Source organism: Barbus barbus (genome assembly GCF_936440315.1).
Source record: "Barbus barbus genome assembly, chromosome: 35".
NCBI classification, from domain to species: domain Eukaryota; kingdom Metazoa; phylum Chordata; class Actinopteri; order Cypriniformes; family Cyprinidae; genus Barbus; species Barbus barbus.
The window spans coordinates 1,118,828-1,135,469 of record NC_136763.1 but is presented as its reverse complement, the minus strand read 5'-3'; the positions used below and the strand labels follow the sequence as shown (position 1 = coordinate 1,135,469).

Below are 16,642 nucleotides of genomic sequence, written 5' to 3'. Positions count from 1 at the left end.
GGCGCCTCGTGCACAGGCAGCCCTGCTCTCCGAATCAAAATGGCGGCGCCGCATGGCGTAAAACCGACGGATTTAAAGTGCGATTTGACGGATCATACCGCAGCACAGGCGCAGCAGGACTCTCAGGTCTTGTATATGTTTCTGTTGTTTATCTGCAGGTGTTTAGATAAAGTCGCTGTGGCGATGAAAGACGCTGGAGATGTGAACACGTGGACGCCAGCGCGACTCGAGGCGGATGTGAAGTTATGCACGCGTTATAAATCTGCAGAAATGCGCTTATAAACAGCTCTTTAACGGCTCAAAGGTGGTTTAGTGTGTCGGTCGATGCCGTTTAAGTGTTCGATTGAGAATCTTGAACACCAGTTTTAGGTTTTAAACTGTTTAAATGATCGTATATGAATATGGCGTGGAAATATAACTGTGTATCAAGATTAAAATATATAGTTTAAGTTGATAATAATGAGTAATATCGCTGCATTGACAGCTTCTGTACTCAATCAGTATGAAACGCCATTAAATGAATGACTGAACGAGTCTTAACACGACCTTTTCCGCTCGTGTTCATAATTAAATGCATGAATAAATGAATCAGTAATTATAAGCTTATCTTAACTGTCTGATAACTCTCAGCGGGACTGTGCAGCTCATATGACGCTGACGTGTCTCACGCACGCACGCACGCACGCCTGGCGGAATCACACTGAATTCAGATCAAGATTCAATCCGAATCAATCAACAATCCTCCTCTTGCTCATCTTCACAGTTAATACATCAGAAAATCAAGTTGAGAGTTTTGCAGAGTTAGTTCTTTAGTCCATGCTTGTACACTTTGTATTATTAAAATGCAGAGTACAATAAATATTAGATTTTGTTTTAATCCAAATGTTGTTTACAATCTAGTTTACCGAAAGTGTACTAAATTTCTGATGGACAGTTTTAAAATTCAGACTTTGATGTCTTGTATTTATTTCTATTGAAATGTAATAATTAACTAATAAAATATATATAGTTAATGTTATATTAATTTGTTACTTCTGTAAAATTAGAAATAGTGGTGGATTATATCACGTACAGCTTTACTGTAGTAACTACGGTATTTTTACTGTAGTTACCATGTTAAAGTTTTCTAAGGGCAGTACGATGGTGTTTTGAAGGGCAAACATAATTTAAATGGTAAAATAATTTATATTATTTTAAACGATGTCCTTTTTACCAAACTATATAAAGTGCTTTGCTGTAGTTACAGAAAATATGATTAAGTTCCCAGATTGTAGGACTGTTGTTCTTCTTTATCATAATGACTTTACTGGAATATTAAGGCCAGAGTTTATCCTCCTGGATCTGAATCTGACATTGTTTTGTGTGATTTGTTTTATCCATAGGTTGAATTTGGGAAACACGATGTTCCCGTCTTTGAGCTGGACGTCGGAAGGATCTCCGATGCTTTCCACGGAAGCCTGGATCCGTCCATTTTATCCATGTTTCAGGAGAAGACGTCGACGGACAGCGTGGAGAGCGAGGCGTCGCTGCTGTCCGCTCTGACCGAGATGTTGGACAGTGTAGACGTCGAGACGCTGTCTCCATTCGACACGCTGCCAGACACGGAGATGTTCTTGGCTCAGAAGGGTTCGGATCACACGGTTAGATGGACACTTTATCATTGTTTAGTGTTTCAATATATGTGACCCTTGCTGGCAAAATGAGTAGTAATGTTCACGTGGGTGATATGGGTGATATCATATCGTTTGCGATATACCGGTAAAAATTCTCCCTACGATAAGAATTATTCTTCCCACGATAATAACGATAAAGTCTAGTTGTTACCATATTTCTGTGTGCGAGTGTGCGGAGCGACATCGCGGAAGGCGGATGTGAAATTGAGGAGTTTATCGCTAAACGAGGAGCTCCTTCTACAGTCTGGAACTGGTTTGGTCAGGGCTGCACAATGCACAAAAAAAAAATGGGTCTGAATAAATGTATTACAGTAGCACAGTTTTGCATGTGTATGAGCCTGTTTACAAACCTGGTGTCCAACAAAGATATCCTTTATTGACATGCTTTTCCTCCAAATTAACTTCATAACAGTCGAGTGTTTAAAATAACTTCTTTTTGTGATCAGACGTAGTTTCATATCACAGAATGATAGTATTATATACAGCGATAAAGGCTATGTTGAGATTAGCATTGCATTATAAATATACTTTCCTTATAAAAAATACACAAGATTGCTCGAAGAACACAGATAAACCATATATTGGTGCAATCGTGTGTTTATTGTCTTCAAGTTTCATCAGTTAAAATTTCTCTATCTTCGTTGTGTGTTTTATTCAGCGATAACTGGATAGCTTTGTCCATATTAGGGTTTTCCTGGAGCGTCTCAGTGCTATTACTTCAGCGAAGCATATGTGTTTCTGCGCAAGAGCGCCCTCTGGCGTCCAGGATGAATTAAACAGTTATTAGAATTAAACAGTTATTGAATTAAACATCTAAAAGTATCTTTATTTGTACGTTTTCTGAGAGGAGAACCTTTTCTCCGTTCACTTCTCGCGCGACTGTCATCCAAAAAAGACGACAAACACCGACGCTGCTCTATCCTGATACACATATACACAGATTTACAGCAGGCTAAATATATTTAAGTATTCACACATATTCTGTTATGTCTTAAGTGAACGTTTGGGGAAAAACATCGGATGTGTAACATTATATTAGATCCGTCTGTCGCATTAATGTTCATCAAACAATAAAACAAAAGGGAATAACTCGCTGCTTGATTAAACTGCTTTTGTAGTTTTAATAATCAGTTTATTTTTAATGAACACACTTAATTGATTTTTACATTTTACTATTTGTTTTTCTTACTTGAATGCTTATGTTTTGATGTAAAATGAAAAATTGACTGATTTTGCCAGCACAGGTCACATATGTAAAACATGTTAAGGTATTTACTTTTGTCAAACGTGTTTCTATCACAGCTCAGGAATCTGCTTCATGTGAGTCCGTCGTCACCGGATCGGCACAAAAGCTCTCAGTCACCGGCTGCAAAGTCAGGACGAGTAAGTTTTAGGGTCGGGTACCGTTCACATTTGACCTTTTTTCAGTACTTTACTCTCTGTATAATAACAAAAACACTTATTTCAGTGAAAAAAATAAGTTAAAAATTCTCAATTTCAACATTTTAAACAATAGGGCCCTACAATCTTTTGCTTTCTTTCTTTTTTCACAGATATTCTTGTTTTCATTTTTCTGATAATCAAATGAAGGCATACATTTTTTTATTTACTTTTAATCAAATGAAAGGTAAACCTTTTATTTTTTGGCAAACAAACAAAGGTTTACTGTCGAAATTAATACATGGAAGAAAAGTTTGTGTGAATATTCCTTTATAAAAGGTTTAATAATAATTGTATTTTTTCTCAAATTAAATTGTTAATCTGGTTGTAATATATTATTATAATATATCCTCTCCATCAGGAGGTCATGGTGTCAGACAGACAGTTGAGACCCCGTCGTCATTTAGAGATGCAGAGCGAGATTTCACGGCGAGGCAACGGTGAGAAGAAAAGCCGATCTGTGAGAACCTTCCGGATCGAGTCCGACCCGATATTATTCCCACAGGACAGCCGTGAATTACTGGCAGATTTAGTGAGACACATGCATCCGTACTGCATCAGGACACACCTGGAGAAGGAGACACGTGTGTCTGTGGAGGAGGAAGAGGAAGAGGAGGTGTTTGTTGACGTAGAAGCTTACGAGGAACAGGACGAGAACATTCTGGACCAATCAGGAACAGACTTGAATCCAAAAGCAGAACCAAATGCACAGAATACATACCAGAAAGAAAACGTCACATATTCAGACCAAAACGTTAAGACGACACCTAAACGCAGCGCTTTAGTCCAAACCAGCGATGCAGGGCGGGTGAAGAAAACAGTGACTTTTGCATTAAATTTAATCTCCGTTCACGAGATTCCACCTGATGACGAGGAGATTCCTCAATCCACATCCTCTAAAAACAACATCACTTCCCCTGAGAAGCCCAAAGCGCTCAGTCTAGACCAGTACCGTCTCCTCAGACAGAAGAAGAGACCTCTGGAGGAGAAGCGGATGGACTTTCGGACCAAATGGCCTTCGCTTCCCGACCTTCCCAAGGAGCTTCCGCCAATCCTGCTGGATTTGTTCGCACCAAAGCTGAATCCAAACATAGCTTCTGTTAAAGTGAAAACATCTCCATCCCAAATCTCTCGGAAAGATGCTAGAAAGGCTGTAGATCTTTGCATTGACCCTCCAAACCCGGTTTTAGTGCCGTTGAAACACGCGGGACACACAAACTCGGCCTCAGAACCGCTCGGCTCAGACTCGGATGCTTGTGTTTCTTGTGAAGAGGTTCGACTCTCTGAGGTCAAACCTGAAGCTTCAGAAAGGAGACGGCCGTCTGTACTGATGCCCGCGACTATCACAGAACAGCAGAACCAGACGACGTGTGGAGAAATCGGTGAGCTGACCATTTGTCTCTTTGATAAAGATGTACTCAAGTTTAAAGACAATAATGACTTTGCTCTTCAATTAAAATGCTTTCAAGGCAAGGTAGTCTTCGTAAACTAAACCCATACAAAAACATTTTGTTACTTGAAACAAAATAAACATTAACTGAAATACAATAACATTAAAAAGTACTTATTTTATTTCAGCTAGTTGCCAAAGCAATTTTGGTTAATCAAGTTTATCTAGAATACTAAAATAACTGAAACCATAACTGAAATAAAAATTAATAATAACTAAACAGAAAATTTTAATTAACAGAATCTAATAAAAATTACAAACACTCAACAAAATTAAAATAATGCAAAATCTAAAAATATTTATAAAAAATATAATAGAAACTAAATAAAATAAAACAATCTACTTGATGTAGATTTTAAAAATAACAGAAACTAATAAAATGAAGAAAAAAAAAACAATTACTAAAATGTTAAAATTAAAATAAAAATGGAAAATATAAAAACAAATTTAATTAAAATATTAATAAAAACTATAATAGGAATTAAATAGACTAAAATAAAAATATATATATAAATATATATTTAAAAGGTTTAGCTAAAATTAAAAAGAAAGCAAATATAAAAAAAGTTTTTACAATAAGTTTACACATTTAGTGCTGTCAAATGATTAATCGCTTCCAAAATAAGTTTTTGTTTACATACCTGTAATGTGTGTTTACTGTGTATATTTATGTATATATATATATATATATATATATATATATATATATATATATATATATATATATATATAAAAATACACACTCATGCATGTATATATTTCAGAAAAATATGTTGTGTTTATGTTAAATATATTTATATATAATATAAATTATGTGAATATAAATATATACATGTAAATGCATGTACATATTTTCAAAATATATGCTATATATGTGTGTGTATTTATATATGCATAATAAATATACAAAGTACACACATATATATTATGTAAACAAAAACTATTATTTTGGATGCGATTAATCGTTTGACAGCACTTATTTATATATATATATATATATATTAGCGCTGTCAATCGCTTAAAAAAATAAGTAATTAAAACGCACATTTTTCTGAAATTAATCGCGATTAATCCCACCTAACATAAACATGTTTTTAAATATACTTTTATATTGCAATAATTTCACATTCAAGCTTCAAAGTAATGTACAAACAACATAAAGACAGTATATTTTTTATATTTGTTTAATGGCATCTTTTTTATGATTGAAGGCCAGCATCACTGATAACAATTAATACTGGTTTCCCTATAAACATGTTTCCCCCTAATATTTAACCATTGATTATAGCCATTCAACTTTACATTATAATTAAGAGCTATCTATTTTAACATTTATTAGAAAATAAAAAGTTAAAATAAGTTTTATTAAAAATAACTTCGAATTTAAATTAAAACAATCTTCACATAAACCCATTATAATAAATGTCATATTTATATACCTGTGCCCCTCAGCAGAAATATACAGAAATTGAATAAAGTTATCAAACACTAAAGTCTAAACTAAATACAGATGAGTCCTTAAAACTATAGAAGTTATGGATTTCCTCTTTTGTTCTTGATGAACAGACATCACAGCAGCTGGTTATGAGGTTGTATTGGCTGCTGTTTCTTTAAGAGCTGCCGCTGCTGAACATGAAGCTGATCTGAACTCTACCTTTTCTGACCCATTTCAGCTGACGAGTTGAATCGAGTGTGTTAGATGAGAGAGACAGTGCTAGGATGCTCCAGGACAGTTTTGAAAACCATTTCAGAGACATGTTCTTAATGTAACTCATATTATATGCATGCACAGTTTTATGGCAGCTTTAATCGCCTTTTTGGTAACTTCATGACTAAACTGATCACGACATTGCATGCTCGTAGTTTCTCTCGCGATGTGATATGAAATGATTCAGGCTACGCTGGCACCTTAGTGCATGTTTGAAGAGCACAGTACAGTTTCCGCGCTCGTTTGACACTGAAGTGAAGTTGAAGCGTGCGTCTGAAACGTCTCCGGTTTGATGTGATCGTAAAGACGCTCTGCGACTGAATAAATGCACTTCTTCTCAATAAAAACAGACAGAAACAACAGTTATGATTGGGGTGGCCAACCCTAGGCTCCGCCTGCATTAACAGCGTTAAATAATTTTAACATGTTAAACTGAAAAAATTAATCACCTGCGTTAACGCGCTAATTTTGACAACACTAATATATATATATACTGTATATATAGCTTTTAACTAAAAAGCTACATACAAAAATGTAAATAAAATAAAAACAAGATTACTAAGACTTGAATGGAAAAATATTATTAAAGTAATTCCGATGATTTTTTATAAAAACTACAGTAGTATATTCGTGATATAAAAAGTTTGACAGTGTTTGATGTTGTGTTTTGCAGGAATTGAAGCCGCTGATCTGACCAGCCTTTTGGAGCAGTTTGAGACTCGAGGTATGTTCGTTTATGATCGCATGTACTATCAGTTCAGATAAGAACCATGTGCTTTATCAGCTCTAAATCATTTTCAGTCCATAAAGGCTCATCTTGCCGTGTGCTTTCAGATTGAATTGATTGTCCTGTCTCCGTGTTTGTCTCCTCAGGACAGAAGACGATATTGTCACAGATTTAATGCAGACAGACGAACACAGTCCCAGTGTTATTAAAGCAGAATCATTACAGTCATTAAGAACTACAGTTCGTTAATGACTTAATGGCTATGGGAAATCAGCTCATAAATGGGGAATGATGTTTGTATGTTCGTAGGAGTTTAAATGTCTAGAAACACAACTGGACGTCATAGGAAATGCATTTGTATTCATACCTGTAGCTGCTACCGGTCAGCGTGGGTTCATCAATCAATCATATTGTGTTGGTTTTTCAGCTTCTGAAGGGCAGATGCTTCCAGAAGTTTCTCAGGACGAGCATCAGGATCGATGTTCACAACACAGTCGTCTGACGGACCTCAGCAGCACTGCAGGTGAGAGATCATCTCAGAGTTAGTGCTCCGAGCCCGGACCCTGCTAAACACTAGGGGTTGGGGAAAAAATCGATATGAATCCCGATTCAGTCTTTTAGCGAGTCGCATCGATTTACAAATGTCAAAAATGGATTTTCTACTTAAAAGGGTAGTTCACCCAAAAATGAAAATTCTGTCATTATACCCTCATGTCGTTCCAAACCCATAAGACCTTCGTTCATCTTCAGAACACAAATTAAAATATTTCTGATGAAATCCGAGAGCTCTCTGAGCCTCCATAGACAGCAAGGATATTACCACGATCAGCACACAGAAACAGGGGTTCAACTGTAATTTTACGAAGCTACGAGAATACTTTTTGTGCAAAAAAAAAAAAAAAGACTTCAAATTTGTCTCCTCCACGTCACCCTTTTGGAGAGTATCCACTGAACGTAAACAGCGTATGCTCTTCGTTGTCAGCTGCTGTCTATAATATCTGTCTAAAATATCTTAATTTGTGTTCCGAACATAAAAGGTCTTACAGGTTTGGAACGACATGAGGATGAGTAAATAATGACAGGATTTTCATTTTTGGGTGAACTATCCCTTTAAGTAGCTAAACTCAGTTTCATTGTCTGTATAGAGAGTAGTGGTCGACCGATATATCGGCTGATATTTGGCATTTTTCAAATATCGGCTTCGGCCGATAAGTTTTTCTGTTTGCTCTATGCGTTCGAGGCGAGTCTTTTATTTAGACGGCACTGAGAACGGCAGCGTCTGAGCACACATTCTTCCTCTTGTTCGCTGTCGTCGTTAACAGTTCTGTCTAATACGGATAAAAGTCTGTCTAATAATCAGATAGAACTGTTAAACAAAGGAATTAAAATGTATACAAAAAAACTTTTTGCATTAGTTCTTGCCCTTACGTTTTTAAACATATACAATCCTCTTAAATTATACTGAGTTTCTCTTATTTTGAACAGCCTCTGAATACAATTTGGAAGTAAATTAACTGTAATGTATATAAATCAACTAAATCTACAAATTTTAATGCATGTGAATTAAATAAACAATTTATTTGTTGGTTCGTAATAATCAACCGTTTTAACAATCCTAATAGCTTTCTTTTGTAACATATATATTGAATTTAAATTGGATTTATATGCCTCACACCTCCACACAATAAGTAATGTATGAAACCATTAACTACTAAAGTATTTCAGTTAAAATATATTTTATTCTATTTAATATTGCAATGGATTTGAAAATCTTTGTTTTTACATGATTACTATGTGATTTCCAACATAATTAATGATCAGTTATAACACCCAAAAATTTATTTTCGTACACACTTTCTATTTCCTCATTATTAATCATTAGTTTCACTTTATTACTTTGTCGATTACTAAATATTATAAACTTTGTTTTACTTAAATTCAGTGAAAGCCTGTTATCACTAAACCATTTTTTGAAAGCCATCAGTTCAATTTCTACTGTATTCAGAAGCTGTGCCAAACTTTTCCCAGAACAATATAAATTAGTATAATCAGCAAACAAAACCATTTTTAATACTTTAGACCCTTTACAAATATCATTTATGTACAGTACAAACAACTTAGGGCCTAGCACCGAACCTTGCGGAACACCACAGCTAACTTTCATTAAATCTGATTTAACATTATTAATTTGTACAAATTGATATCTGTCATTGAGGTAACGTTTTATCCAAGCAAAAGCTTTCCCTCTTATACCATATCTCTCCAGTTTCATCATTAATAATCCATAATCAGTAGTGTCAAAAGCTTTTTTTAAATCTAGGAACACCCCAACAGTATATTCATTATTATCCACTGAAGAAGAAATCTCTTCTACCAGTTCCATCACAACCATTGAGGTCGACCTGTTTGATCTAAAACCATACTGATGATCACTCAATAATTTGTGTTTATCTATAAATTATCAAGCCTGCGCACAAATACTTTCTCTAAAATGTTCGAGAACTGGGAAAGAAGAGAAATTGGTCTGTAGTTGGAAAAACAGTGACTATCTCCATTTTTAAAAATAGGAATAACTTTAGCTGTTTTCATAATACTAGGGAATATTCCTGTTAAAAAGGATTGATTACAAATGTGTGTAAATGGTTTTACTATATGTTTTATAATATTTTTTATTAACGACTTGGTCGATATCATTACAATCAGTGGAATATTTATTCTTACAGTTGTTAATGTCAATTATTTCCTTTTCGTCAACTCCCCTTATAAACATTGAATAATCATTACTGGAAATATTCATGAGTGAAATAAAATGAGTGTTACCTTGGCTTTATTTGAAAAAAAAGAAAAGGAAAAAGATTCTCAATTCACACAAACATCCCAGATTACTGAGTGCCCTGTCTGTTACAGTGTTTACTTCTTTTTTAATTTTGATTTAAATATTATTTATTTGTGAAAAATACTTGGCCATCTTTTCAAGTTATTTTTAAATCCATTTTCAAATGATTTCAAATTTCTTAAATATTAAATAAAATTATATCGGCTTTAAATCGGCTTTCCAAGATATCGGCATCGGCTGTCAAAAAACAATATCGGTCGAGCACTGCTAATTAGCATAATGCAACTTTTCAAGCTGGCTTTAGTCTGACTGTGTCATTGAATATTTTCATGATTGTTTCCTTTTCTCCAGGATTAACTCCACCCGCCACACCTCCACATCAGATCTGGAGGCCCCTGGCGTTGGTTAAAGAAACAAAACATGAATCCATCAAGCCATCTCCCTGCAAAACTATTCAGATTATCGAACCTCGCCCAATGCCACGCAGCAAAAGTCATTCAAAACCCTCACTTCCCACCTTCACTCCTGCGTTGAATCCCACTCACGCGTTCCTGGACCACGACTACTGCGGGATTCAGGGCAGCAGGACAAACACAAACTCACGCTGCAATTATAGGACGCTGTCTGCTTCGGTGCTGCTGTCTCCTGACAGCTCCCCCTGCAGGATGGAGGCGTTCGAGGAGGTGGAGTCTCTGAGGGGGCGGGGCTTGCACTTCTCCTCCCGCTCTCTGAGCCCATTGGACCGCGGAAGGGTGAAGAGGCGGGGTTATGATGGCGGATACCGGCGCTCCAGCTCGAGGTCTTGCTCCTCATGTTCTTCATCGTCTTCATCATCATCTTCTCGTTCCAGGTCTCGTTCACCACCCAGAAAAAGGTAAATGGACGCTGTTGCCACTAGAATACAGTAAAAATGTAGTTAAAATACATATTTTTAGTATATAATATGAAAATATTAATTTAGTATATAATAATAAAGTATATAGTTAAACACAAAATGTATTTAATAATTAATTTATATGCATCCATATAACAATGAGCAGCATTATTTTCCTGCAAAAAAAATATATATATATATGTAATATAAATAATTTTTTATTATATAAAAAATTATTTAAAATTATTAATTAGACATATATCTAGATAATTAAAATGATATGATAAACAATAATAATAAAAAAATATATATAATATTTAAATAAATACTTTATTTAATTTTTTTTATTATTTGAGTAATGGTGCAATCAAATCATTGAATCAAAGATTATTTATATTCATCCTTGTAACAAGGAACAGGATTTGTGTGTGTGTTTAAATAATATATATACACGTAAAATAAAAAAATTATTAAATCAATTATTATAAAATATTAAAAAACTTATTGATTTTTAGTAATTAATAATTTAGTCAGTTAACATATGAATCCATGCAACAATAAACGTTTAATAAGATAAGATAATTTTAAAAATTACATATTTAAAAAAATATATACTTTTATTAATATCTATACACTTTATTTAAAAAAAGTTAAATATAATAATTTAAATGATTATGTTATTAAATAAAAAATGTTCTGTGAACTTCTGAATAATGATTCAATCAGTCATCAGTTCTATTACTTCTGTGATGCATATGTGGAGTCTCTGCACAAGAGCGCCCTCCGGCTTCCAGGATGAATTAAACAGTCAATACATAACGTGTGTACTCAGTAATGCTCACAACACCCTATTTTGGGAAAGATAGATAGGAAAGATAATACTTTTCTCTAAAGAAACAGGATTTAAAAAGAAAAAAAATGGTCTCTTTATGGTCTCTTCTGAATTATCATCATTGATATTGTTATCGCAATAAATACCAGAAATTATTGTGATATATTTTTAAGCCCATTTGACCCATTCCTATTGTTTATTTATGTCTGTGATTTTAGGTACAGGCATTCTGGAAGCAGTTCCTCCTCGCGCTCCAGTTCACGGTCGTCTTCTCGTTCTCCTCCTCGTAAGCGTGGACGCCGCTGCTCCAGATCACGATCCCGATCGCAAACCAGATCACGATCCAGATCATTACGTCGGTCTCGTTCGGGTTCGCGCTCGCCTGAGCCGGACTGGAGAGAGTCTCACTGCAGATGGACGAGGTCAGTAGCTATGTTTCTATCCACCTACTTTTATGTGCATTTTGGAATAGTGCATAAAGAAAAAAGCTGGATGGAAACGCCAAGATATGGATAAATTCTAAAAATGCACAAACTTATGCGCACAATTGAGTAGAATAAACTTTTTATTCGATAAGAAAAAATGTGCATAAATTACGACGGAAACCCATTTACTGAATAAATTCCTCCATGCGCATCGAAAAAGTCATGTGATTTTGCGCTATGAGACGGGATAACTTGACTACCAGCGGACCGATCGATCTCGTTCACAGCATCTATATGATCGCACTGAAATGCCTGAACAAAGTCTATCAAAGTATTTCTGTATAATTGTCTTACACGACTGTGTTCACAAACAGCAGCATCCGCCTCCGAAAGCAATTATTGTGTTTCGTCTGCTCGCTCTGAGACGCAAGTCATTTATCATATATGACCCTGGACCACAAAACCAGTCATAAGGGTAAATTCTTCAAATAAATAATCTTTCCATTGATGTATGGCTTGTTATGATAGGACAATATTTGTCTGAGATGCAACTATCTGAAAATCTGGAATCTGAGGGTGCAAAAAAATCTAAATATTGAGAAAATCTCCTTTAAAGTTGTTCAAATGAAGTTCTTAGCAATGCATATTACTAATCAAAAATTAAGTTTTGATATATTTACGGTAGGAGATTTACTAAATATCTTCATGGAACATTATCTTAATATCCTAATGATTTTTGGCATAAAAGAGAAATGTATAATTTTGATCCATACAATGTATTGTTGTCTATTGCTACAAATATACCTGTGTTACTGATGACTGCTTTTGTGCTGCAGGGACACATATATGAAAATTATAATATTCAGTGGCTTCTTCTAGTTTTCTTAGTGATATTTAGAGCCAGTTTATCAGGAAGTGACGATTTTGTTCTCTTTCACTCGTTAGATGGAAACGGTGCTTTATGCGATATTCCAGATTTGTGCACAAGTTAAATGTGCATCTTTGGATGGAAACATAGCTAGTGTGACCGTGTGATTCTTCTGGTGTTGACTGTGAGTCTAAATCAGTGTTTATTATTCTCAGCCGCAGACAGAAGGAGCTGAAGCGCCGGCATGAAGAGGCTCGTAAACTCCACCAGCAGAAAGCCATCGTAGGTGTACGAATGATTGTCTGGCATCATATTGGACTGTGTGTGTGTGTGCCTGATGATGGGTTTGATCCTCAGGAGGAGCGGAGGGTGGTGTATGTGGGAGGAATCCGTGGAAGCATGTCACCGTCGGACCTCACAGATCGATTCTCACTGTTTGGGAAGGTGGAGGATTGCACGGTCCATCTCAGGAGTCACGGGTGAGATTTACAAACACAAACCAGCAAATCAAAGCAGTATCATTATACAGTCAAATCACAATATTAATATTTCTCATTTTTATTTATTCATTTATTAGTAGTTTGAGTAATTTTTATGGGTTTTATTTAGTAGTAGTAATAATAATAATGGTTTAATGTTTTAAAATTAATAAATTAAGATATATATTAATGTTAATATTGTAATTTAACTGTTGTAGCGTGAAATAGAATTATACATTTTTCTTATACTCTTGTTTTATTTTACAGTGAAATACTACAATATTAATATTTTTATATTATTTTCATTTAGTAATTTTTGTTTTTCAGTATTAGTCATAGTAGTAATAAAATATTTTATTACTACTATTATTAATAATACTGAAAAAAATATTAAATAAAATATTTTCTTAAATACTTGTTTTTTTTTTAACAGTGAAATATTACAATAGTTTCTTTTTTGTTTTCATTTAGTAGTTGTACTAAAAATAAAAATAATAAAGGACTCTAGAGAGATGAATTTTGATAAATATATACACTATTTTACATATTCATTATATTTTTACTTAACATGTTAGTGGTGTCTTCATTATTTAATGCATGTTTGAGTAAATCTGTCATGAAATGTTTATATTTTAACAATGAATTGGAGTAGAAAAATAATTAGATCATTAAAGGGCCTCATGTGCAATTTATTATATACAACAGTTATTATTTGAGTGCTGATTATTAAATACATTTGATTAACTTTAGTTTCAGTTTTCAGCTAATTTAATTAATTTTGCTGTAGGGATGTAACGATATGAACATTTATTATCACGATTATCATGACCTAAATTATCACGGTATTGTTACAGTGTGCTTATACGGTTATAATGATAATTAAAATATGAAACGGTGTTTTATCATGATTTATTTATGTCGTTGCATCCCTTATTTAGTGCATTACTCTCAGAAAACAAGTGTTTGAGCTCCGCTTCGGCTTCTGTTATCCCAGCTGATGTGTTTCTCTGTGTTTCTGTCTTTCTATTCTCTCCTTGTAGAGATAACTACGGCTTCATCACGTATCACAGCACAGACGACGCTTACGCTGCCATCGAGAACGGCAGTAAACTGAGGCGCCCAGACGAGCTGCCCTTTGACCTTTGCTTTGGCGGCAGACGACAGTTTTGTAAATCCAACTATGCAGATTTAGGTTGGTCTCCTGAACAATTTCTCATTTCATATTACTTTACTTATTCTGTGCTGCTGGTCTTTTTAGCTGATATGAGGAGAAATGTATTTTTGTCTATTAAGCATAACATTGACTTAGAGCTGCAAGCTGAAATAAAACCTTAAACACAATATGGCTTTTTTTCTTAATTATATTTAATTTTATATTATTACAGTATAAAAATGAATGTAAAACATTGTTTTTATTTTGTCATTTTTGTTTTTATTTTGTAGTAATAATAAAAATCAATGGTTGAATGTTTGAAAATGAATAAATTAAGACAGCCATAAATATATTAATAGTAATTTTACAGTTGTAATGTAAAATTAAGTTTATTATTATATTATTTTCCTAAATTCAAAATTATTATACCGTGAAATATTTACAGTAATATATTATTAGTAATATTTCTTTTTTTAATTTAATACAATAATAATAATTTTTTAATAATAATAATTACAACTGATCGTTTAACATTTGAAAATGAAAAAAATTAAGACATGAATAGCAATATTGTACTTTTAAAGTTACTACTGTATAGTTAGTACTGTTAAATAAAATTAGATTGTGAAATATTACAATAGTAATATTTTAGTAATTAGTTTTTATTTAGTTGTAGTAATAATAATAATGATTATTGTTTTATAGCTATATTGATATATAATAACATTTTTGGATATATAATCACAAATTTCCTTTTTTAAAACCCATTATGACTATTTTTAATCAGAAAAATCTGAATTTTCCCCCCCGATCGAGCAGAACTGTTAGTGTGTGTGAGCTTCTGATGCTTTCTCAGTGTAATGCATTACTAAAATCAGGATGTTTTGGTTTTGCCTTATTTCTTGTTCCGTCATTTAGATTCGAACCGGGATGTGGATCCAGCTTCCAGGAGCCGATGCGAGTCGTTCGACTTCGACGCGCTGCTGAAACAGGCTCAGAGAGGACTGACGAGTTAGCAGCACAGAAGATGAAGAGAGACTCAACATTACCTCAGAGCACTGAGTGACCAGCTTTAATGACCAGTACAGTTGTTGACATTGGCCACAGACGATTAAAGCTGGTTCACACTGGTTTAAAAGATCATTCTGGGTTAAGCACAAGTAAAGCTCTATCAACAGCATCTGTAAGCTGCTGGAAATAATCGAGATATAAATGCTCTTATCATTTGCCCTGCAGATGGTGTCCAAAGAGCTGCGCTTGAGCTTGACCTGGAAAAGCTGATATTTTTCATCAGGGTTACTTGCACTTCACTAAACTGACTTTGCTTTCAGCTCTTTCTACTTGACAGTTAAAACCTCTGAAGAAGTACTTGTGCTCATTAAATGTTGTACATAAGAATGGAACGGCATTAAAGGATGAAATCATCATTATGAAAGGACATTTAACGCAACTGAATGGTTAATGGTTTGTCTTTTATAGTATATATATATATATATATATAGGCAGAGTTTTTTTGAAGTGATACCAAAAACATGTTTTCAGTTGGAATGACGACTCTTTACCTGAATAAAGAGGTTTATGTACGTCTCTTCTTTTACTCTAAACTCAGAACTCTGTCAAATTAATGCTTTCAAGTAATTGATTTCAGTTATCTGCTCATCATTTTGGTTTCTGATTATATTATATTATATAGATATATAATTGTATATATATAGAGAGAGAGAGAGAGATTTATATTACATTATATAACTCTAGATTGATGAATTTAATGATCTGGTTGGGTAATTGCACAAGTTTAGTATAGCACATGGCAGCCTCAAAATACTAAAATTGTAATAATTATTATAAAAATGTAATTTGGTTGTGATTTTTAAAAAAAAGAACCTTGATAAAATAAAACCAGAAACATTTGAAAATAAAATAGAAGTCAGAAGTCACCCTATAACTTATTATTTTATTATTTTTCATACTGGGATCTATTCAGATGTGTATATTAAAATAGAAGTATTTTAACACTCAAGTCGCTTGAAAATAACTCATTATTTTATATTTAAATATTAAAGCAGGTGTCATTTACTGTAAAACTTTATAATTAAAACATTTGACAGAAGTTTGATTTGAAATGATAATATGTTGAAGATGAAGACGGTCAGTATTGTTTGTTTGTGGTTAGTGGA

General features: G+C 33.8%; 3 protein-coding genes across 4 annotated transcripts in view; 2 read left to right on the top strand and 1 right to left on the bottom strand.

Moving 5' to 3' along the window:
* LOC306855256 (LIM domain-binding protein 1) overlaps positions 1-674 on the bottom strand; it is a 46,591-nt gene extending 45,917 nt beyond the window's left edge. Inside the window, exon 1 of one of the 2 annotated variants that reach the window (XM_079393803.1) lies at positions 614-674. The gene's annotated coding sequence lies outside the window, so the exon portion shown is untranslated. The remainder of the gene's footprint in view (positions 1-613) is intronic. The other variant, XM_079393807.1, reaches the window with a different exon arrangement.
* LOC306855257 (pyrroline-5-carboxylate reductase 1, mitochondrial-like) overlaps positions 1-16,642 on the top strand; it is a 251,100-nt gene that overhangs the window by 35,435 nt on the left and 199,023 nt on the right. The window lies entirely within an intron of this gene.
* On the top strand, positions 3-15,914 carry LOC306855255 (uncharacterized protein). Its single transcript, XM_079393801.1, has 12 exons — positions 3-126; positions 1,383-1,640; positions 2,976-3,056; positions 3,475-4,495; positions 6,945-6,995; positions 7,426-7,521; positions 10,186-10,708; positions 11,759-11,962; positions 13,049-13,115; positions 13,191-13,312; positions 14,353-14,504; positions 15,384-15,914. Exons 1-12 carry the CDS (start codon positions 40-42, stop codon positions 15,479-15,481), a joined length of 2,760 nt encoding a protein of 919 aa, XP_079249927.1. The 5' UTR covers positions 3-39; the 3' UTR covers positions 15,482-15,914.

Excerpts from the sequence above, each read along its gene's own strand:
- LOC306855255 (XM_079393801.1), top strand. The coding sequence starts at position 40 with ATGGCGGCGCCGCATGGCGTAAAACCGACGGATTTAAAGTGCGATTTG. Across the intron at positions 10,709-11,758 it reads CGTTCACCACCCAGAAAAAG|GTACAGGCATTCTGGAAGCA; the intron begins GTAAATGGACGC and ends CTGTGATTTTAG. Across the intron at positions 13,116-13,190 it reads TCCACCAGCAGAAAGCCATC|GAGGAGCGGAGGGTGGTGTA; the intron begins GTAGGTGTACGA and ends TTTGATCCTCAG.